This window comes from Schistosoma haematobium, chromosome 1 (assembly GCF_000699445.3).
Source record: "Schistosoma haematobium chromosome 1, whole genome shotgun sequence".
NCBI classification, from domain to species: domain Eukaryota; kingdom Metazoa; phylum Platyhelminthes; class Trematoda; order Strigeidida; family Schistosomatidae; genus Schistosoma; species Schistosoma haematobium.
In genome coordinates, this window is record NC_067196.1 from 88,292,385 (window position 1) to 88,316,201 (window position 23,817).

Genomic DNA, 23,817 nt, shown 5'->3' on the forward strand with positions numbered 1-23,817 from the left:
CGTGGTTCTTCCTATTTGGGGCTCGCCAGCTGGATGCACCTTCATCTCAGAGTTGATGCTCACTCAGGACTCGAACCCAGTAACGTTCGCTTCGAACGCTATTGCGTTATCCACTTGGCAACTAGGTCCTGGAGGCCACTCACTGATGTTTAGGACTGTAATTGATCAGTCTCTTATTGGCACGTGTGTATACTGTACTTATTGCCTCGAGGTTGCCCTAATTTACAAGCATTATAAGCAAAGAGGGATAGTGGCTAGCACTGGAACCCAGAACGCGCGTTTCGTCCTAAGGCAATATCGAGGTAGTCCGCACAGGACGCACATATGCCAACAAGAGGCTGATCAATTACAGTCTTAAAGAACAATGGGAAGATACAAGCAAACAACACCAAGTGAATTTGAAAACGTGTATGGCTATCCCTATTATCTATTCACTTTTGTCCATAAGTTAAATCAAGGCCTGAATAGACTATAATTTTGAGTTAAAATGTGTCTTGTACATTGATACAGAGGCTAAAGTTTCGTAAAACGATTAGGATAAGAAAAACTGGCCTTTGAAGCGTCCGAGGAACGAAACTTTTGCTTTTCTCATTTAAATGACTATTCTCACATTTAATAATGCCATCAAAAAAGTGAAACCAGGAAGCTCATTATATTTTTTCTTTTCTCTTATGTGTAAAAGTTACCAATTTTAAATATATATTTTTCCGGTTGTTTTACAGGTTCAAGTTACTTGTACTTAAACATTCAGCCGCCAATAAATTTTCCTAATTTGCGTGGTTTATGGCTGTCACTCGGATAGCGATCGTTCTTGGGGAATTATTAGATGAAGGTCAAAAATCATCCCTGGTAAAGAATGTGATTCAAGGTATGTGTAATTCAAACACACTTAAATTTGTCAAATAGTAGATCTGTGACTATTTAGCAGGTGTGTACCCAGTATAGTTGTCGCTACCATTGTGTAGCTACATTTTCGTCTGATAGATAAACTATCTTAAGAGTTATTGCGTAAAGCAAATGTTTGATATTGAGAGGTTTTAGTGAAAGTTTTGAATTTTACCTCTAGCCATATGTGTTACACAAATAATGCCAAACGGTCGATTTCTTTCACCACACACATTAAGCGGTAACAAATATCTAAAAGCCGAGCGACTTGGTAAGATGTTTGCAGTCGAAATCATCGTGTTGACTGAGATTCTCAGACTGTGTAGATGTCACATTTTCCTTTATAGTAATGGGAATCGTCGGTTGACTAAGTTAACCCTTGTAGCGAATCTCATAGATCCACATGGTGGCCGAGATAAACTTCTAAATATAAACGAATGGTTTTTCAAATTCTGGACAATCGCCTCATGTTTACGTAGCATCATAAAGACCAGGTTTCTCAGTACTCGAGTTTTCTTCAAACTCCGTAACTTTCATGTTTGGAACACAGGGTTTTTGCTAAGATATATACGCTGGGTATAAAATCGAAACTGAGTTCACCACTGTGGCAATAATCATGTAGTATATGGCAGAAATTTTCCTGGTTCGGTAGTGTATCCAACCACATCCTCAGAATTATGACGACAGTTTCTTCTGTAGTGTTATTGTGGTCGCATATGGCTCACCTGATTTATGTTCATGTTCTTGGATAGAGAAGGAAGGATAACCACTTATTTACTATTTTTGTCCAGTATGACCTACACAAGTATTCTCGATTAGCGTAAGTAATTTTTAAATCAGTAGTATATAAGGTAGAAGTTTTAAATAATTTGTTCAACGTTTTAGCTCATCCCCTATAGTATCTCTAGGTATTTCTGTTAGTTCATATATTCCCACCAAGGATACTTGTGGAATATCTTGAACATTTATCAAGACGATGTTAACGGTAAGTCAGCTGACTGATAAGCTTTGTGACAGTGCCTTGAATCGATTGCATTAATAGCGGCTTGTTTGATTGACTTTCATCTGATGGTATTCATCAAGAATATTCAATCTTTCAGGTTTCCATGTAGGGGATTTTACTGCAGTCGTATAAGAAATAACGCGTTTCAACGTTATCATTTTAACAGTAATGAGTTGTTAGTATCATTGTTTTAGAGATCTCATTCACAGTGGTTAAGAGGTAAGTCCTCTTATAGATACATGAGGTTTGTGTTTACCACCGACACATCAACCCATGTGCGTATTTTCGGTCTTTTGGCAGACTATGGATAATTCTTATACTTATTTTGTCACCATTCTCATCCGTTCTAGTTCATTTCAAGATAATTTTGGATTTCTTTGTGCTTGAAGTTAAAATAGTCCACTGTTGCTATAGGTTATTCGTTCGCCCACTCATTAATGGTCATTTCTTTGGTAGCACTTAGGGCTGAAATGTAAACTTATTGAATCGTGACTGTTCTAAGAGTCAAGTTTATTTTTGGTTCGTACCAAGAAATTTGATCTGCATGATAAAATATAGTATAGCACATTTCCAGTATTATTTCATTTTCTCGAAGGTGTAATTAGATTCAAAAAATTTCCCTTCAGGTTTGAGTACATGTCCACCAGATTTTCTGCTAAAGGTCCAATCTCATCTGGATAAACTGACAAGCAATCAACAGTGTTCATCTGAGTGTGAGTTAACCTACTTTTACATTTCTGGTTTACCTACATTTCAATCTTTAAACTGTGAAAGCATAAAATGATAAACTATTTGTGGCTATTATCTTACTGTTAATACAGAAATAATTTTATACCTCTTGCTCAGTCTAGTTACTTTTAGAGCGGTAGTATGAAATGAAAATGATATTGGCTACAAATAATGTTCGACTAAGCATATACTTATTTAATACTCTTCTGTGTTTAGCAGTTGATCAGGCCTACGCTGTACATGCAGAATAACTTTCTCACTTAAAATGCAATGCTCAAACTCTGTCCTCAGTGAATTTACAGAGTTTTTACGTTTTTGAGAGAATATCGATTGATCTCACCCGAGTAATAGTTCTGATTTTGAATATTTCTCTTTTTTGGTCCCATTTCTACGATTTCGGTTTTATGAAAAATTAAAAATCGTTGTATAGTCATCCGATTCTAAAACCGATGATGGGGAACTGAGTAGGTCCTATAATGTACTTGGTCCCACGTCGCATTTTTCCTATAGTGTGATGTATGTAGTTCCAATTTCATAATATCTACGTCTTTGCTTTTCACTTTGATAACTAAGCTTTATCCTTGAAAATTAGTGAATGCTAAACTACTGGTGTTCGATGGCAGATATATTGAGATTGAATGACAATAAGACTAACACTTCGTTATTTGTTCTCCAGGTTTTATGTGGAACCTCCTATGATGTAGAAGAATTACTGAATTATAGAAATTGAACTTTGTAGTTCCAGTTCATGTAGAATTGGTTTTTTAATATCGTCGATATTGATTGTTAGATGAGCTTTCCAAATTCAACTTTCCTATAATCCAACGACCAGCATTCTGTCCATTCATTTAACAATCCCCAAACATCTTCCATCGTAAATCATACAATCTTCCTTCGTGGTGAACGTCCGGTCGTAACAGTGAATCGGCTGTTCGGCTTTGAAACCAACAGTCATTTGCCTTAGCTACAACAATATTTTTCACGCATTTCAAATACTTGTTTACCATCCTAGTTTCAATTTGTGTTTATTACCTCAGAATGTTCATTCTTTTAATCTAGCTTTGTCCCATTATTTATCACGAGTTCGTATTTTATCTATCGCATACTATTTGTCCTGGAAACTGCTCAGATATGCTCATATTCGGTTTAAGTTTTGTCTAAGACTGGTATATAGTGACTCCGAGATCACCTTATACGTCCAGTTGTCAGTTTATTTAGCTTGTATGCGTGTACTGAATTTTGCTGATTAAAACTTTTTCTAGTTACTCCTGCAGTTCCTAAAGAATGGAATCCATTGTCGTTCGGTTATTTCACCATTCTCAGTTTTACATTAGAGAGACTAAAATTGTTTAAAATATTTAACGTAAATTGTGTATTGTCTGTTCATCATCAGGTATTTTCTCTTACAAAGAGGAAGATTTTGAATTCTTAACATTATGTCGCCCATCTTCATCTGGAATTACGTCGTTATTAACAAATTTTCTTCAACCACCAAAAAATTCTGATGTCACTCTTAATGTTATTCTTATATACGCTGGTTTATTATCGGAGGGATCAGCTCATTGGTTGTTACCCAACTTTGTGTTAACACCCACATTCTTGACTGATTTTATTCAACATTTGTCTACTCTACATCCTAAACCAGTAAGTAACTATTGACTGTCAATTCACTTATCATGTTACACTAAATGAATATTTTCCTCTAGAATTTTTCTGTGTAATTTTTTCGTTTATTTATGTGAACACATATATATTGGTACAACAGAGCGCCAATACACATGCACCACACAAAACAATGAGAATTTGAAGAGAAAGAAAAAAAAGATAAGGAGCGTGAAAAAAAGGAACAATAACGAAGAGGTTGGTGTAGGGTAGTGTAGTAATAATAATAGTAATAATGAGGGAACGGAAAGGTACAATCAGAAATCTTTCAGTTAGGGGAGACAACCACTTTTTATGAAGAAAGTAACAGAAGTTTACAGCAGGATCGCCACTGGCTTCTATTCTGAGCCATATCTGATAACGTCTCTAGCCACTGTGTAGCACCATCTCTCGGACCCCAACCAGGGAGTCGTGAAGGACCGACAGAAGCCAGCCCTTTGCAGCTTTCTTTCATACCACGACACCATGTCATGCACTGACCACCTCTCCGCTTCTTCCAACCAGTCCCAGAGTCGGCAAATAATGCACGACGTGGAATTCTCTGGGACGACATTCGTAGAACATGTCCAAGCCACCGAAGTCGGTGTTTCAAGATGGTGACATCGATTGCATTATCATCTCTGCCCGAACACACGATGTTGAACCTCTGCATTACTGACATGGTGTTGCCACTGAATGTCAGCAATCCGTCGGAGACAGCGATGATCGAACACAGAGAGTCGTCTAACGTCCTCAGCTCGGAGAGGCCAGGTTTCACAAGCATAGGGGAAAACCGCTCTCACCGACGCGTTGTAGATCCGACCTTTTACAGCCAGACTAACATCACGAAGGCGCCAAAGGTGGCCCAGATTGGCATAAGCCGCTCTGGCTTTCACTATACGTGCATTGATCTCATCACTCACACCCCCACCAGCACTTATGCAGCTACCCAGATACTCGAACTTCTCGACTACTTCTATCTGCTCACCATCCAGGGTGAGTACAGGATTAGAATCCTGCCAGTCTTGTAGAAGTACTTTGCACTTCGAAGGTGCAAAGCACATACCATACCTACGGACACTGATTGCCAATTGATTGTGTGGATTGCATGATATTTGTTATTGCATATTCAGATATAGTAAAGCGTAACTGTGTAGATAATATCTTCATTTTTGCTTAATAAGGAAATAAATAATTGACTTCGTAGCTATATAATGATACTGTGCAAGCTAGTTGAACAGAACAGTTAGAAAATGATTATTTAAATGTTACTAAATATTTGCTAACAGGTTATATGCGGGCTTCTTGATGTGAAGTGTATGGCAATGATGTATGCTATGCACTCCTTGTTACTGTCTATCCTAACATTAGTGAACGTAGGCTTAAATCAAGATAACAAGTGATCAAATCAAGAGGTATTATTAGCTAATAAGGTCATTAACTCCCGGTTTGTATCTTATTGGGAGGGTTAGGATTTCTACCTGGTCTCCTCTAAATAATGCAGACCACTGGTAATAGCTCTTAGTTGTAATTCAGAATGATGCGGATGCACTAACTGTTCATTTCTGAATCTTCAGCGTATTAATGTCAACTAGTTTTTTAATTTTGTTATCGTCCTACTCTTATTGTTTTTCTCTGTGCTTTTGCGATATGGCAGTTTAGACTCATACACTTCTGTTCCAAAATCTAAACTAGTGTATCTGTCTGTTCAGCATTGAGGGTTTGAACTGTACAAGAGACACTGGTTTCCTTGGATTGGATCACAAGGAGCTCATGAGTACCAATAAGGTTTTAGGCTTTTATGTTATTGCTTACATAATTATAGTTTATATTGCACTAAGATTTCGTATCATTTAGTCTAGTTGTTACACTATTGGTCCCAGTTTATAAGATTGAATTCACATTGACTTTATATATGGCACTACAACCTAGGAAACACTATGGTCATCTTTCAGTGAAGAAGTAGTTATACTTTGAACGATACTTCTTGCTATATACACGATAAAAATACTACATCCGACCATCCGTCTTTTTAGAGGAGGCTAGGAAGCTTTTGTCCATACTCACTTCTTTACACCTGATATATAGTAAGGACACAAGTGACGGATTAAATATTCAAGACTTGCGGAATATAAAGCTAGTGAGGAAGTGTTAGTAATAGTTATATGTGAAAACCGATGAAGAAAGTAGTTTAGTAAATAGAATAAACTCAGGCGGTACTAAAAACATGTTGGGCATTACGACTTTCTGACTGTCACCATGTGTGAGAATATTTATTCCTGAGAGACATTAAAGAAACTAAATTAGTATTTGTGTTTCACCCGGACCAGGGAGCATAAACACGAAGTTCAAAAGTTAACTACTTCATACTGCCTACTTTCTAATAAGTAATTGTTTCCTGTCTTGTAGTACTAGCCTAGTCTTGTGTCTTGTAGCATATTACCAGTATTAATGAATATACTAAATATCTGTAGCAATCTCCTTACTGTATTTACGATTTTATCCTGAGATTCTAAACTTTCTAATTCTGATCTTGTTGCTTCTCATCTGTTTGGACCTTTAGTAACAAGTGCATCAACTCATACTATTCAACTAGGCTGTCATTATTGTAAAGTCATCATCACGTTCTCACGTCCGAGTGGTAACTACAATCTGAACTGATAATTAGCATTCATTGATAATATTAGGGAAATCCCATCCTAGTTGATTCGAATATTTTTCAACAAAGTTTAAAAAGTCATGGGTACTACTAAAAAATTCCATGTGTAACACGATTTCCCTTAAATGTCTGTTTTTTGCAGCTTTTCAATCAATACAATTTTCAAACTATTCGAGTCTTCAGAGTTACCGTTTAGTAAGGTTTCTTTATTTAATTCAATTCGTTCAATGTGTCATGTCTGAAATAACGAGCAATGTTAATCTATTTAGGACTGTATTGATTACTTATGGTGTCAGTTCTTTCATCTTTCTGTTTTTATGTTTCAGGATGATACGGAAAGTCTCCCATCTCACAAACCTATTCGGCTTCACATTGGTATCGGGGCCGTTTCATCGGGTGGAGACTGGCGTCACCTTGTTAGCAACCCACCACAGCCTATTGGAGGGCATGTATTGCAAGTTACAGTTAACCGTTGTCGTACAGTAGCAAAACCAAAGACTAACAAGCCTACAGACCCTTCTTCGCCATCTTCTAGCTCATTTGGTTAGTATGTATTTCATGTTTTCCTGTTAAACTAACACTGGCAACGCATCTTAGATTCACCATTTCCCCTAGTTTACCTTCATTGTTTTTAAAGCTTATAACTCCGTATTAGATAATAACAGCTTTTTCAGCCTAACTATTTTCGTTACTTTTTCTCAAATTCATTTTAGTCGGAGATTATTTATCGCTCACATAAAATGTTACATCTATTTTGATTAGGTATATATCTCTTGACTAAATCTATGATATTGTATTAGATAAGTCTGTTGTGTTTGCCGGTCGTCCATTTCTTATAGTTGATATGCATGCTTTCTATATATGGACCCAATTTTATTTTGTGTAGAAGACAAACAATAAGCAGGAAGCTGTATTGACTAAACGAATCGAAATGTGCACAAGCCAATATATATATATATATATATATATATATATATATATATATATATATATATATATATATATATATATATCCCTCGAATAATAAAGCCAAATCTCTACCAATAGAGTTTATTCTTGGACAAAACTCACCTATCATTGACCTAGCATGTGCCCATAGGCACGAGGTTTAAGTGTATCGGTCAAACCTGTTACCTCTCCTTTAGGAAACGTGTTCCTCTTATTCAGCTGTTTGAATTAAGATAGGAGAACAATACCTCTATCTGTTGAACAGTATGATGTCCTCAAAGGGTTTATTGGTTCAGGCGGACCACATCTTTCTGTAGCTCTTCCCACTTTTAAATTGTCATATCTGAATAATAGAACTGGTTGGTAAATGTTGGATGCGTGTGTTGACGGCCTCTGTAGTACTGAGAACTTGTCTCAATGCATGTCTCATTCACTCTCTAATGACTAGAAATGGAGAACCCACTTAAATTTTAGGGATACAGCATGTAATGAAGACTAAAAATGATGACCCCTTATTTGACAACAATCCCACAGAATTTTGTGAGAGAGGTGATTATGTGAGCGAAGATTTAACGGATTGAAAAGTTTGTGGCCTGCAAAATCAATTTCTTTTTCCAATTGTCTATGACAAACAATTACGCTTTAAGTAGTAGTGTCAGTTATATCTGTTGTTTATAGACATTTTATTCTATGGTACTGTTTGTATTCATTCATAAGCTATTGATTAATTAATGTTAAGTACCAATCAGTTTAAGCCACACAAATCTAACTATCCAGTGTAAGTAAAACAGTGCATTCTAGGTATAGTTCTAACCTATTTTGGTACCAAATAAATCCTCATCTATCATTATGTTGTTGCTTGTGTTGTGCAATTTACAGGTTCAAATAGTCAATATCAGTTATCAGTCATTACAACAACGCTAAATGCATTTGTCAAATGTCTATAAAAATCTCCACCTGCACCAGTTTTGTCTTCTTATTTAGGCAGGAAAAATCATAGCGTCGGCCATCAATAGTAATCAGTCGTTTAAAATCTCAGGGGTTTCTCAGTTCTACGTATTTCTTAGTTTCACTATTAAGAAAAAAATCAATCTGATAAATCATATTCTACAAGGTTGGATACGGAATGTGTTCAGGACTTGTGTATGAATTCCAACACTTTCCACTGCCATATTTTAAGGTCGCCTGAATAATATGGAGTATAACAATAAATGCATTTTTGTTGTATCCCAATGAGTAGAAAAATTGTATTTTTGACCATTTCGTGACTTAATGTAAGCCATTTTTTCAGAGTTACTTTCTACCCAACGCTCAATTTATTTTAACCTATCAAGTCCAACCCTTACATTGATACCTATATATACGGGGTAGAAGTTTACTCTAATAATCATCAATTATTTAGCATACGGAGTGTCGTGCATCTACTCACTCTGTTAATGTTTCATTAATAATAACATTTCAAACATTTAAGTCATTCTTAAGTGTGGAATCAAAACGTATTCAGTAGAAAAACATAACCTCTGTTACTTATGGATCCCCGATAATCTGTCTTTTTATGATTGATATTTTGGCTCATAAACTTGAGGTTTTTAGTTATTCTAACTACTAATATTTTTCACTAATAAATATTTCTTTTTACTGTTTTTTAAATTCTAATTCAGATTTTGAGAGTTTTCTATGCGATATGCTAACCAAACTGCCTGATCCTTATTGTATTCCTCTCAGTCAAACTTTGGTAATGCGCTCACCAACTGATCTTACGCTCAAAGTTTCCAAACCTTGCATTTATGTGTTCCCTGAAGGTTCTGGGCAGGTATCTATCCTCGCTCTTCCTTTTTACAATATGCTAATTGATGGAGGATGTAGTCATAAACCTTGCTTTTGGTCTGTTGCTAATTATCTTGATCGGTAAGACTTTTAATGGGAAGGGAATTACCGCTATTCATCATGATAAATTTTGGTTTCTTTTATGATTGTTGTTAATTTAAAATTGGGTGTGATTGAAATAATTAGTGCGTAGGTGTCAGTGAAGATAATCTTTGTTGTGTAAATGTTTGCTAAATACAATTAGGCTCCTAGAATTAACCACACCTTGTTTATAGAAAGGTCACTGAGTTATTTGGTATATTAAATTACAAGAATAAATCTGAATATATTGTTTTAATAGTGCCTTGATTTCTCTATTATCTTCTTCTAAATGTACTCTTGTACAATGGATAGTTTCATGCTTGGACCATAGAGTGGCAATCTTAATTGGCTATGTTGCTTACTTGGTTTGCTTTTGTGTTATGCTTGAGTTCTGTTGGGACAATGAAACCCGTATATTTTCTAACTTTAGATCTAACGTTTTTTGTCGAAAATCATAAGTTCTGCCGTTCTATTTCCACTTTTTTCAGGTTTTCCGATGTTTGAAAATGATTATTTGTTAGCACGATTCCAACGAAATCTTAAGCATATTTACGTACGATAATTGTGCACTTAATCAACTTCTTCTTAAAGATTCTTATTCTCACTTTTTACCTGTTAATCTTAATATGTAGTATGTTGAGTTAAGTAGAGGCCTATGAAGACATGATATTCCAGGATAGCTTTCACTTTGTGATAATCCTGTATTAATCCGTTAAATTGTTGTCAACAACGTAGGTTCCGGGACAAAAAGGTATCAGTACAAGTTGCTGAAATCTACATCAACATACAAAGTGAAAATGAGACGGGACAGTCCAACGTTCAATTTATAGAAAAAGTAATTGGATTGGCCTCTACCTGAATTCCAATAGTTTTTGTCCAATTAGTTACAAGAAGGCGTTGGTTAAAACACTATTTTACAAGGCAGAAAAGATATGTACCACCGACAAACTGGAAGAAGAATTAATGAACGTAGAAAAATGTCTGAAAGAAAACTTTTATCCACAAAAGTTTATTGACAAATATAAAAGGCCAAAGGAAAAGAAGACGGTAATAACTATGGTCAATAAAAAGCCAGTATATATAAATCTTAACTTGAAAGGTGATGACGTCGCACAAATTATCAACAAGAGACTGAATACAGCGCTAGCCAGAACTTATCCGGCTGCTAAACTTTTAATTCTCTATAAAGCAACATGTTCAATAACCCAATCAAAGATCGACAAGCAACCCTTTCAGGTTACCGCCAACTGTATTTATAAATTTACGTGTACCTGCCAAAGCAGCTACATCGGCCGAACTGAAAGGAGAGCATATCTTAGGTTCTTTGAACATGTTCCAAAAAGTCTTAGAACAAGGGAAAAAAAGACTCTGAACAGTGCAATCACCAAACATCTTCTTGATACAGGATATCAGGTAGATACCTTACAATCCTTTAGGGTGATTAGTAAGCAGCCAAACTCCAGTCTTCTGAAGTTTGCTGAAGCCATTGCCATCAGGCGTCAAAAACCTGACCTATGTATTCAAAAGGAGACGGTGGTTAATCTTTCCTTGCCCTGGTGACAAATATTCCTTCACTGCACCATAAATTTTTTTTCTTTTTTCTTTTGCATTTATTACATCATTCACTCTATTTTATTTTTTTCAACTATCTTTCAAATTAATAATCTTTTAACTGAACTCTACTCACTACATTCCTTCAATGTTATTCATTATGTAATCGATTGTTTCTAACCCACTTCTGAACTGTTGTCACAATTAATGTTGTAGAATATTCTTTCACGTTAGGTACATATTTACAATATTCAGTTAGCAATTTAAACCCATTATGTAATTATGATTTTTAAATATCACAGGTTGTAAGCAGCTGATGAGAACCTACGAAATAAAAATGAATTCATGCTATTCTGCTAGAATCTTTGTTCTTGCTCTTTTCAAAATGATAAAGGGAACTATGTGTATGAAAATAAAAATGATGAAGAACCGAAAGGTATAGATAGCAATATAAAGATTAGTAACGAACTAATGGTAGAAAGTATGAAGAAAGTTCTACTGTACGGAATTGAAACTTGGAGAACTACTACAACGATCATCAAACATGTACAGGCATTCATAAATAATTGTCTACTCAAGATACTCAATATCCGTTTGCCAGAAACCATCAGCAACAGCCTACTATGGGAGAGAACAAACCGACTTCGAGCTGAGGAGGGAATTAGGAAAAGACGTTAGAAATGGATAGAACATACATTTCGGAATCGCTAACTTGATATCCTGAAGAGAAACTGGGAAGTGGAAGACCAAAGAAGACTTTCCATCGGTAATTAGAGGTAGACATCATAAGGATGAATAGCAACTGGAAAGAATTGCCCAGGACAGATTTGGATGGAGAATGGTAGTGGGCGGCCTGTTCTCCTCTACGATGGGTTTCAGGCATAATTAAGTAACTAGTGAGGAAGATTATGCCTTCCGATAGGTCTAAACTATCAGTTAAGGAAAGTCGACCAATACTATGGCTTAAACTGGTCGTCTTTAACCTTTTGCAACTTCTATGATAGCCTGGGATTTTGAGGTAGTCTTTATCTGAGTATATGTGTAGCAAATGTTCCGCTAACCCTTGTATTATAGTTTCAGAATCCTGCTCACAGTTAACCTCAACATTACTCATTTGGTAGCCCTTCCACTCACAGTTTATGCTTTGTAAGACATTTCTTATAGATGCTGGGAATCTACTTATTTCCAATTTCATAGATCATGTAAAGTAACCCAGAGTAGAACTACTGTTTGAGGATACTTGCCCTTCAATAGAAGAAATGATATCTTACGCTACACATAACATAATGTCAGCCAATCATTTTTAATTGTTGTGAACGTATCCAAACTGATATTTCACTAATCGCTATTCTATTAGGATAATTTATTTCTGAAAATATCAACGTTAAGTTAAAATACCGTTAATTTAATTAGATCTTTTAACCAAGAATTTACTTTTTCTTTAGTAATTCTCAATAAACAACTACTTTGTGAAGTGATCCCTCTCGCTCTCACTATGCATATCTCTTCTGATAGTTAATCGCTGAAAAATTCCCATTATATTCTTCGTTCATACATTTGTGTCTTCCGAAAGTTAATTAATTATTTCGTTATTTGTTCCTATTTATCATCAATATAGTTATTAATCAACGATTTTCTCTTTCTAACCCAACTTCTGTCAGTAAAGCATCTATATTAATCGTTTTCTTGCACCGTTGTTTTATGCGTATACAGTACATATTTATGTCTATGCATGTGTATACTATCATCAGTTTGATGTTTCAGAGTTTACTCTGTAGATAGTTCCGAAATGTTTGTTTGTTTGTTTGTGTGTGTGTGTGTATATATATAATAATTTTCTTACGAGTTACTCATTCTCATATAGTTAATTTATTATTGACTACTTAACTCGTTCAATGGTAAATGGTTTGAAAGAAGAGACATAATCAACAGACGAAACAGGTGATAAATTAATTCTGATAATAAAGAAATCGTTTCTTAGGAATTCAATTTATTTTAATTTTATTTATTTCCATTTAAAATTGAGGTAGGTGTCTCCTCTTCACAGTACCGATCATATTTTTCTGCTTTCTATCAATTTTTAATAGGTGTTCTATTATATCATCGATCACGAAATCATGCAGATAAGACTCTTTCTGATGAATTTTCTAGTATATTTTAAATAAAACATTATGCAGTAATCTTGAAGTATGTATGAGTTACACCCCATCAAGATATATTTGTAGAGATGGATCGTGAAGTAATTCTTTATGTTGTGACTATAGATACTGAAATAATTGACACTATTTATCACTTCAGTTGTATAATTAACTACACCAGTTCTAGCATGTATTAGTTGATGAACATGACTTGGAATTGGTCACAGTAATGTAGAAGGATTTACTTTTAAAGTTGCTATAGGTTTTTAAATTTCTGTGTTATCAAGAGCTGCAGTTTTTAAATGTGATAAGTTTGTCAATTACAAGCGGTTGGTAACCATAAGTTGATTTGTTATGGAACTAGTTTTTTTTTTAAATAAAAAAATTTAATTGGTAATTAAAAGGTTCGATTTTTAAGTCGCACATTTAAATTTCTTCTGAATAAATATTTGTGTCAAATGGTATCATTAAGGTCTAATCAGCTTCAACTATAGCTTGTTGTATGTCACTAAGTTGAATCAAAACAACAGCAAGCTAAACGTATTCTCTACTATTTTACAGTCTGTATTGCTCCAGTCATTTCATCTAAAAATCCTAGTACTGCTCACTGAATAATGTTACAACAAGACGGTTTGTTATTTTTGTTCCTACAGCACTCGGATTATAGCGAGTCTGTTTTTAAACTCAACTAAGTTCAGATGTCATTTATTGACCTTGATATTACAAATGTTTTATATCTTCCATGAGCTTCTTGTTTATCTAAAATCAGTTAAAAAGTAATTATATTTAGTTTCATAGTTCTTTCATTTCAGTTTATTGATGCCAAAACTTCTGTATGATTTACAAATTCCCATTTTATTCTCTAGCCTGGATTCTGTTCTGGTAACTCATTGGGGTATTGATAACATACTTGGACTGAAAACAATTCTTCCGACAGTTTTCAAACCGAGCAATGATCAATCGTTACTGTGTCTTCTCACTCCTCCACCGAATATTAACAACATGAAAATAAATAATCATACTCAAGATCCACTACCGTTTACGATTAATCTACCAATGTATTTTTCTAATTTAGTTGGAGAAATAAAACGTTCTGGTACTAATCTCATGGTCTACCCAGTTACTCGAGGAGGAAAACAGTCAGTAGTTCCAAAACCGCTACAACTTTTCCAAAAAGTAAGTCATTTTATCGTACAACATGTTGGTGATTACACCAAACTTGAACAATCTCTAGTGTCTTCCGATCGTGATTACTGATAAACTGAATTATGAAAATCAACTGAGAACACAATTCTAGAGTTGACAATAAACCGAGAGTCTGACTTCCTAGAACGTTTAGACATATAGACTAAATATGATCTTTTTCAACTAGATTTTACAACCATTAGATAGATTAAAACAACAGTTTCTCTCTGATTGTTTTTCTTGCCTCAGAACACAAATGAAATGTATGTTTAGTGAATACACATTTCTTTCAATTGGCTGATAATTCCTATTTAAACATTGAAAACATTTTCCTTATTTTTTTTCGTTTTCTATTCTCAATACTTTTTTCATGTAGGTAGGTCAAGGTTGTTTGGAGTTATTCCCATTGACCCCTGGAGATGATGATTCTGCCGAGTTGCGCAAGTTAAATGATGATTGGTCTAAATGTGCTCCTTCACTAATGGCAACATCTGTCCCATTAAATAAAAGTTCAGGAAACAAAACAACTGTTCCACTTGTAAGTTTTACAGGTATATTAAAAACTAAGGTTCTGGTTTATCGGAAATAGCCAAAATCTTCGAGTTATATGGTAGATAGATATTCAGTGGTGTTACTTTCGTCTTTACTGTTACGACGGTCGGGAAAGAATTATGATTGGTTGTATTGTGATGCTTTATTATTCTTTTGTTAACTAATGAATAGATCGTAGTTAAGCGTTCTCCATATAACTAATTGTTATACCTTCCTGGTATTTATACACATAGTCAGTTGGTTGATAATGATTCTACGCCTTAAAATCTATTCATTCAGGATTTAACAGATTGATTTATTAAGCAAATTGTCATTTTGGCTAACTATACTACTGGTCTTATCGTCTACGTGCTCAAATCTTTCCCAATTCAATCACTTGTACATGCTTGCAGTTACCTTGTTTTTATTTGAGTGATTAATTTGTATCTTTTATTGGTTATTTATTTATTTAAATACTCAAACATTGGTACAAGGGGGCGCCAGAATATATATGTGTCATACAAACCACTGAATTTGTGTGTGAGCTTGGATGATGCCCAGGTGCCCACACCGAAGCTGGTGGTTGTTTTAGGGGGTCGCTCCCGGAGCCTTTGATTCAGAGGTCTAATCCTCAAGACAGTGGAGTAATGTTAGGATATGCGACCCCATAGCAGCCGGTGACCAAGAATGTGTTCATATGCCATTTGTTCCCTTAGTTTCCTGGAGTCCACCTTAACCACTGGTTTGGAATCAGGGTTTTTTAGTTCCTTTAGTTAGACTCTCCATACGCTCGAACCTGGTTCAACCGCTGGACATTCGCTTTTCCAACTCTCAATTTCGTATGTAACACCCCCGCGCGAGAAGGTAATGTGTAGGACTTTTCTGTCAGTGACTGTGTATGCGTGGCCATATGAGAGCATCTCGAGAGGGGCATTTGAGGATCTCTTTTATTGGTATATACACTCAGGATTCGGTGTGGCTCCATAATCTATGAACGTGTACAGAGTTACTTCAGTTTTAATTTTTAATCTTATTCTACTAGCTAACAATTGACAGCTTGTTATCTGGTTTTTTCTAAGCTTAAATACCAAATAGTTTCATACTGTTGTTTTCATTAAACAGACGATGTATGCAATACAATTTGTCGTCCTATAATTATAAAAAATTATTTATTCATTGGAATTTAGGTTTTATGATGGCTAGTTTGTACTTTTGTCAGCTCATTTTCTATACATATAGTTAAATTTTTTTTGAACTGTTAATAATTGATACAACTGTGGTCTAGGTTTATTCATCAGCGATTGCATTTCATTATTGATTTTAAGCATTTTGTAATGAAAGTACAAAATTACTTATATGTGTGATTTGGTGATAATTCCAAAGAATTCACTATAGGGTGTGATCCTTGAAAAGTAAACTGTAATAGACAATGAATAATGGATAAATTGCTTTTCTCGTAAATGCCTACACCCTAGTTATTTATTACAAAATAATGAAATATTCGTTCAGATGCTTGACATTTTGATCTAGTGTTTTTGAATACAGTTGCTTTGAAATGTATCAACCCGTATTTTGGTTTATGTAGTATAAAGTATTCTGGCTCACCCTAAAAAAAAGGGTGAGCTATTGAATATAAATATTTTCTTTATCAGGTTAGAATATCTAGTAAAGAGACTATCGTATAAACTAATTGATCATTGAGTAGTAAGCAATGTTATGTTAATTAATTCTTTACTGTATTCTATCTGACTACTAATAACTAGTTATTATGGTGAAGTTTTTGGATGTTATTTAGTAACTGTTGCATGCTGTTATACTTGACATGAGTCTTTATAATAATTGATGCTTGATAGTAGGATATAATTGCGATCTTGGCGGATCAGATATTCTCAGCTGTATTCTAATCCATGTTATCCACTGTCGTGATCGCGAACATACACTATCACTAAGACAACGGCATTTGATATTTTTGTAAAACTAATATGCGTTTACATTGATTTATCATGAATGGTAATCATAAAGCTGATATGCTGTCTAGCTGTTTTTACCTATTCAAACCCGGTTTCCCTGTAATTGCTTCATACACCTTACTCAGGTCTATATTTTCTTGACAGTTATTACCAGCCAACTTACATCAAAATACTATAGAATCTACCAATATATTATATACAGTTATATTAATGCCATCCATACCATTTTCGAAAACATGACTATTTTAACGTTCCAATGTTTACTTGTTATATGTACTTGGTTATCCAGTTTCTATATTTTCCGGTATTTGTCGGTGATAGTATGGATAAAACTAACAGTTATCAGTTAGCATTAGGTCTATCACTTTTTTTTTTCTTCTGCAGTATAGGGTTTGTTTTCAAATATGCAACGATGTGAATCTGAAACTAATGATTGTTCCAATATAATAAAAACTGTAACTTCTATTGTAAATAAATGTACAAACTACTACTTGGGTGTTTTTAACTAGAATAACTAAATTGAATTCGAAAATATACAATCCAGTCATGCAAAAGTTAGTTGTCTTAGTAAATGAGTCACGGTGTTCATTACTCAAAGCTTATTACATTCTATTCACTTTATAAATTATAATTAATCACATTCATTAGTATTGTACGAAAAGTTTTATATGGAGTATATATATGTATTATAAATTGGCATAATTTACACATGTTAAACAAAAGAATAATTATTTCATGTGAGGTAATGTATTAGCTATTCATCCAGTATACACGTACCCTTATGTTTTCTTTTTCTATAATGGTTTTGTATATTTTCTAGTATTAGTTTGTGTTACTTTCGGATTTTGTTTATTTTCTTAATATTCCAAATATCACATGTTCCACTTATGATGTGTTTATCATCAAGTAGAAAAAAACTAACGATAGTTATGCATTCACAATGGAGTCATAGATAAATAAAAGTTTACTGAATCCTGCTTCTGTTTGAGCACCCGGGCAGTATCACAGCCCTCACACATATTAAATGAGTTTTGTGTGGCGCATATGTATTTGGTGCCTCCTTGTACCAATATCTATGTGTTAAAATAAAATAAATAATAATAGATTTAAAAGTTGCCCATATTCATATTATTCAAGAATTATTATGTTACCTGTTATCTGATTTTCGTAATGCATACAGTAATTGATTGTGGTAATCAATGAGATGTTTGTCTAATTCTTAGTGATGATCGAATTTTAGCGATAGAGCTGTAATATGACTATTGGTCTAAGTAATTTGTGATATGGTGTGAACTGTGTGTTACTATCGACAGGAAACCCTGGGTTTAGGTTTTATTCTAGCAGGTATTTGACAAAATGGCGTTTATGTAATTATGAGATAACTGATTCTCCCTGTGGGATTCAAACCCACATCACAACTTATCTTCTTAGTCTGGAAGGTTTTTGAACAATAATTGTATTTAAATGTTCTCATTTTTTTTAAATCTTCTGTTTTAGCTTTCCTACACAAGCGTATCAGCTTTGGTTGTTTGGAGACCTACTAAAGATACGGAATCTATACTTCGATTTCTTTTTGTATCACCAAATGCGCATCAAACACGTATTTTGTTAAGTCTTGATGCATTAATTACTAGTTTCATCTACCTTCGTCATCCCAAAGCTGTCCCAGCAGAGTTCGAACGAAAACGACCATCACAACCTTCAAGTGCAGGTAATTTCCATATTTTTCTTTGTTGTTATAATGTATTTTTGACTACTATTTTCCATAGAAGTAGAATTCTGTTTAAAACTTTCTATTGGTGCAATTTTTTATTTATTTATCAAAAAATACAGCTTCACGTCGCCCAACGGTACCAGTAACGCACGCAACATCGGGTAGTAACGAAGGCAGTATCAATTCTGTAGGACAAAATAATAATACTACCGCTTCTCGGCCATCTCATGTAGCAAAGAAGGGGACGACGACAAAGACAACACAGGATACTGCAGCACATCGGCCTCCATCATCTAAAACACCTGCAAGCAGTAAAACACAAGCGAATGCTAAACCTCCTGTTAACAAAACTAATCACGTGGTTAAAAATGCTGATGTTGTTGTGGAGTCACCATCTAAACAACCAGAGGTTCATGATAATGGTAAGTAAATACTTTTAACATAGACTATGATTAGTTGGATGGAATTTTAATATAAAACTCCTAAAGGAATATAATCTTTAGAGTTTATAGATTATACACCTAATAAGAAAGTTTTTTAAGTGGGAAAAGTAATTCCAGCCGTAGGCTTTCTGAAATATGGTTCAGACTGATAAAATTTTTCAACGTCTTGTAAATCTCAAGGTTTTTTAAAAAGAAATTCTTAACACTGTCAATCTGTTTTACATAATAACTCTGTTAGTTTATTTTAAAACCAGTTACTTCTATGATTGTACCGAAACCAGCTTTTATAACATGGGAACACGAATTTGTAATGGCTGTGCTTCGTTGACCAATCACCCTCGTAACTGTTATCATATTATCCTCTACGGTGTTTGAAATCAGAAGGCAAAGAGAAGCAGCGACTACAGTTTTATTGGCAGATATAACTCAGACAACCAAGGAGAGAGGCAAATGAATAAATGAGTTAGCGAACCGAGAGTGTAGTATTAAATGTACATGTATATATATAGGGAAATGAATGGGTCATCGAATCAATTAAGCAGTTAATAATAAAGCTATCAGAATGAATATATGCGTAGGCGGTAAGCAATGTTCAAGCATACATATTTCATACAAGCACAACAATAATAAAGCCCCCGAATACCCTGGTACGGCCGAGAGTGGGGAGAGTCCGCTCTCCCTCTCAAAATGTTCTCACATGGCCACGCGTATATAGCCTCTGCCAAGGAATTCCTACTCACTGCCCTCTCGTGGCGGGGATGTTGTTTACGAAAATGAGAGGACGAGAAGTGAATGTCCGGCGCTTTAACCGGATTCCAAACCAATGGTGCACATGGGCTCTAGTATCCTGAAGGAACAAATGGCGTATGAACCAATCGTTGGTCACCGGCTTCCATGGGACTGCATCTCCTTACGTTGCTCCACTGCCTTGTGGATCAGACCTTCAGGTCGAAGGCTACGGGTGTGGCCCCCTAAGGAAACCACCTAGTTCGGTTTGGGCACCCGAGCAGTATCACAGCCCTCACACATATCGAATGAGATTTGTATGGCGCATATGTATTTGGTGCCTTCTTGTACCAATATCTATGTGTTAAAATAGAATAATAAAGGTACAATAAGTTGTTATAGTACGGATGACTTTGTCCGCTAAATAAGTTAACAAAAGGGCTTGACAACTGAATTAAATGAGAACAAACTCAATTGCACGTGAGTTGCTATAAATTACCTCAAGCAGGAAGTTGATTTATGTCAGTCTAACAAAAAACAACCTGGCCATCCAAGCAATTTTTTTCTAAAATTTGTTGTCCAGTTGAATTACTATTGCATAGTAAAAACGTTAATATTATTTATAAAAGAACATTCCAACTTGTAATTCATTTAGTAGATTGGAAAAAAAAGTGATCTAAATTTTTTTTTATTATTTCTGATGTTAAGTCGATCGATTCAGCACTTGATCCGATTTCTTTTCTTTTTTTTATACAATAAAATCCATTCCTATTCAGTAAAGAATTTTGTTCCTGAACGTTCTTTTTATATCCAATTTAGTACGTATATATGTATATATAGAGTTTTTTTTTCTGGTTAGCGTTTTTTTAGCGAGTTAGTTTTCTACGGGATGGGGACGCTAACCCCATGCCCAACCCTCCTCCTTTATCCGGGCTTGGGACCGGCAGTAGCCCCGAAGGGACTCCAGGCGGAGTTGTATATATAGAGTAGTAGATTGTTATTATTATGATATTAATCTTACAATTATGTACACAGTGCAGTGCTCGTTACATACATCTAATAATGTTTCTTTACAAATATGTAAAGAAAAACTGAAGCATAGTACTAATGAATAGAATAAATTAGGCTGTCCCGAATTTCGTCTTGTTTTTTTTTTTACCTTCGCAATAAAACGCCCCATTTTTATTGATTCAGTAGTTTAAAGGAATTTTTCTTTCTTCACTGTTGATTGTTGACTAATTCACTTAGGATATGATTTCATGTAGAAATGAATAATAATAACAAGCGCCATTAATTATAAATTAACTTTGTGTACATATATATATATATATATATATATATATATATATATATATATATATATATATATATATATATGCATGAATATATATGTACATAATTATCAAAAGTCAATGTAGAATTCTAGATAAACTTTGGTTTAATAATCATTTGTAACTTTGTAACTATTAAATTATCCATAGAACATTTATTGTTGCTAATTAGTTTGAACTTGTGAATTTGAAGTGAATGTTACCGCATATGTGAACTACTACTGCTTTTTAGAAGGAAAAAAATGATTGATTGAATGATTTGTGTATTGATACTATTCTGTTGATATTTTTCCTCATTTCACTTGAATGAAGCTATATTTATATTGTTAGGTATGTATATATATAGGTATAATTTCAGTTAATCAATTATAAATAACATGAAATCTAGTACCTATGTGTTTTGTTTCAAGCTGTTACACCATTGTAATATAGCAAGTTTTGAAGATGAGTACTAGACTAGTAGGACTAGTGACAGTATCAGTGATAGTAGAAAAAAAACATTAAGCATAAACAAAATAATCCTACAAGAAAGAATAAATTTTCAGAATAAAAACTTAACAATTTTAAAGTCAAGATCTAAGGGAAAGCAAAGAGTGAATGAATCCTTTGTATTGCGACTGATTCTGAGCTGTGTTACCCAATAATCACATGTTTTATTTTATTTTATTTTAACAAATAGATATTGGTACAAGAAGGCACCAAATACATATGCACCACACAAATCTCATTCGATATATGTGAGGCCTGCGATACTGCCCGGGTACCCGAACCGAACTAGGTGGTTTACTTAGGGGGCCACACCCGTAGCCTTCGACCTGAAGGTCTGATCCACAAGGCAGTGGAGCAACGTAAGGAGATGCAGTCCCATGGAAGCCGGTGACCAACGATTGGTTCATACGCCATTTGTTCCTTCAGGATACTAGAGCACATGTGCACCATTGGTTAAGAATCAGGGTTTTCCAACTCCCCTAGGTGGACTCACTGTATCCACCAACCCGGTTAAAGCGCCGGACATTCGCTTTTCGACCTTCCGATTTCGTAAACAACACCCCCGCCACGAGAGGGCAGTGAGTAGGAATTTTTTGGCAGAGGCTATATACACGTGGCCATGTGAGAGCATTTCGAAAGGGAGAGCTGACTCTCCCTCTCCACTCTCGGCCGTACCAGGGCATGTACCGTAGTTTTCACTTACCCACATGACTCAGACGAACAATCATTGACTTCATGAACTGATATTACGTCTTAGTTTGACCACCATTATTATTTTTTCTCCAAATTATCAGCAAATATTCAAGCATCAGAGTATGGAGTGGTTAAGCATATATAATTCATCCAAATCATCTCCGTCAATGAAGGTTCGCTATTTCATGAGATAATTTGCCATTCTTACTTAATTTCTTAAGAAGTTTTGTGGTAAGTTTGAATTACTGTCCATTCAACACATTTTAAACAGCTGTTCCAAATAAAAATAAGTCTCACAACGAACAATTAAAAGAAAATCAAGTTTTTTTTTATTGGTACATCTATGCTTCCTTTTACTCAGTCATTGGGACAACTTTTTTACTGAAGTCAATAAAATTATATTTTTTCAATTTCTCTTTACAGAAGTTTCTACACCAAATTTGATACCTTCAGAATTAATTACTGAAAGTTCCGATATTCATGATGTATCAAATAATATTATCAATGGTGATATGATGCATAAAACAAATGGTTTTACTCATGATCTTTCCGATTTTGAGCCTTCTGTTAACTCACAGCAAACGAGTCATGATTTATTGATTCATGATGTGAATTCAATGAAATTGCAAGATTATGGTGAAAATGTTTTTATCGCTGCTGATAATCTTAATAATAATAATAATAATAATAATAATAATAATAATAATAATACTGATACTAGTGTTAATAATAATAATAATGTAAAGGATTGTAATCAAATGAAGTCAACCGGTTTAGATGAATATGATCCTATTGCATCATGGGGATCACCCCAGAATTTGCCTTTACCGCCTACAGGTAACAGTAAAAGTAATTTTTAAAACTTCAGTCACTTTTGTTAATCTGTGATTTATATTGTAGTAGTAGTAGTAGTAGTAGTATTTTCGTAGGAATTGTAATAGCTTCATTATTTATTTAATTTGTATTGCATCCAGTTGTATAATTGTTCACACAATAATTATAAATATTTTTTTATGTAACTGAATAGTGATATTCTTAGCGTTCATGTAAGACCTATATTACTTAAACTACTTGGTTGGAGTTCTCACGACTGTTGTAATCAATCATTAGAAGCTATGTGACATGACCTAGAATCGATCACAATGACTCAGGTTTATACACTTTTTGTTTTCCCTTAAACCGTTAGATTAAAATTGCTTTATATCTTTCTTTCTACGAAATAATTCTTTCTCCTTGTATCATATCCTTATATGAATTGTTTTTCTTTTACTAT

General features: G+C 34.5%; 1 protein-coding gene across 1 annotated transcript in view; it reads left to right on the forward strand.

Moving 5' to 3' along the window:
- The first annotated feature begins 714 nt into the window (after positions 1 to 714).
- The window catches only part of MAP1A (Microtubule-associated protein 1A), a 47,763-nt gene continuing 24,660 nt past the window's right edge, over positions 715 to 23,817 (forward strand). The window contains exons 1-10 of the mRNA XM_051209963.1: positions 715 to 868; positions 2,515 to 2,601; positions 4,011 to 4,261; positions 7,244 to 7,460; positions 9,527 to 9,773; positions 14,329 to 14,638; positions 15,024 to 15,185; positions 18,646 to 18,859; positions 18,982 to 19,284; positions 22,968 to 23,381. Coding sequence (XP_051075448.1) covers positions 784 to 868; positions 2,515 to 2,601; positions 4,011 to 4,261; positions 7,244 to 7,460; positions 9,527 to 9,773; positions 14,329 to 14,638; positions 15,024 to 15,185; positions 18,646 to 18,859; positions 18,982 to 19,284; positions 22,968 to 23,381 — 2,290 coding nt within the window. The 5' untranslated portion in view covers positions 715 to 783. The remainder of the gene's footprint in view (positions 869 to 2,514; positions 2,602 to 4,010; positions 4,262 to 7,243; positions 7,461 to 9,526; positions 9,774 to 14,328; positions 14,639 to 15,023; positions 15,186 to 18,645; positions 18,860 to 18,981; positions 19,285 to 22,967; positions 23,382 to 23,817) is intronic.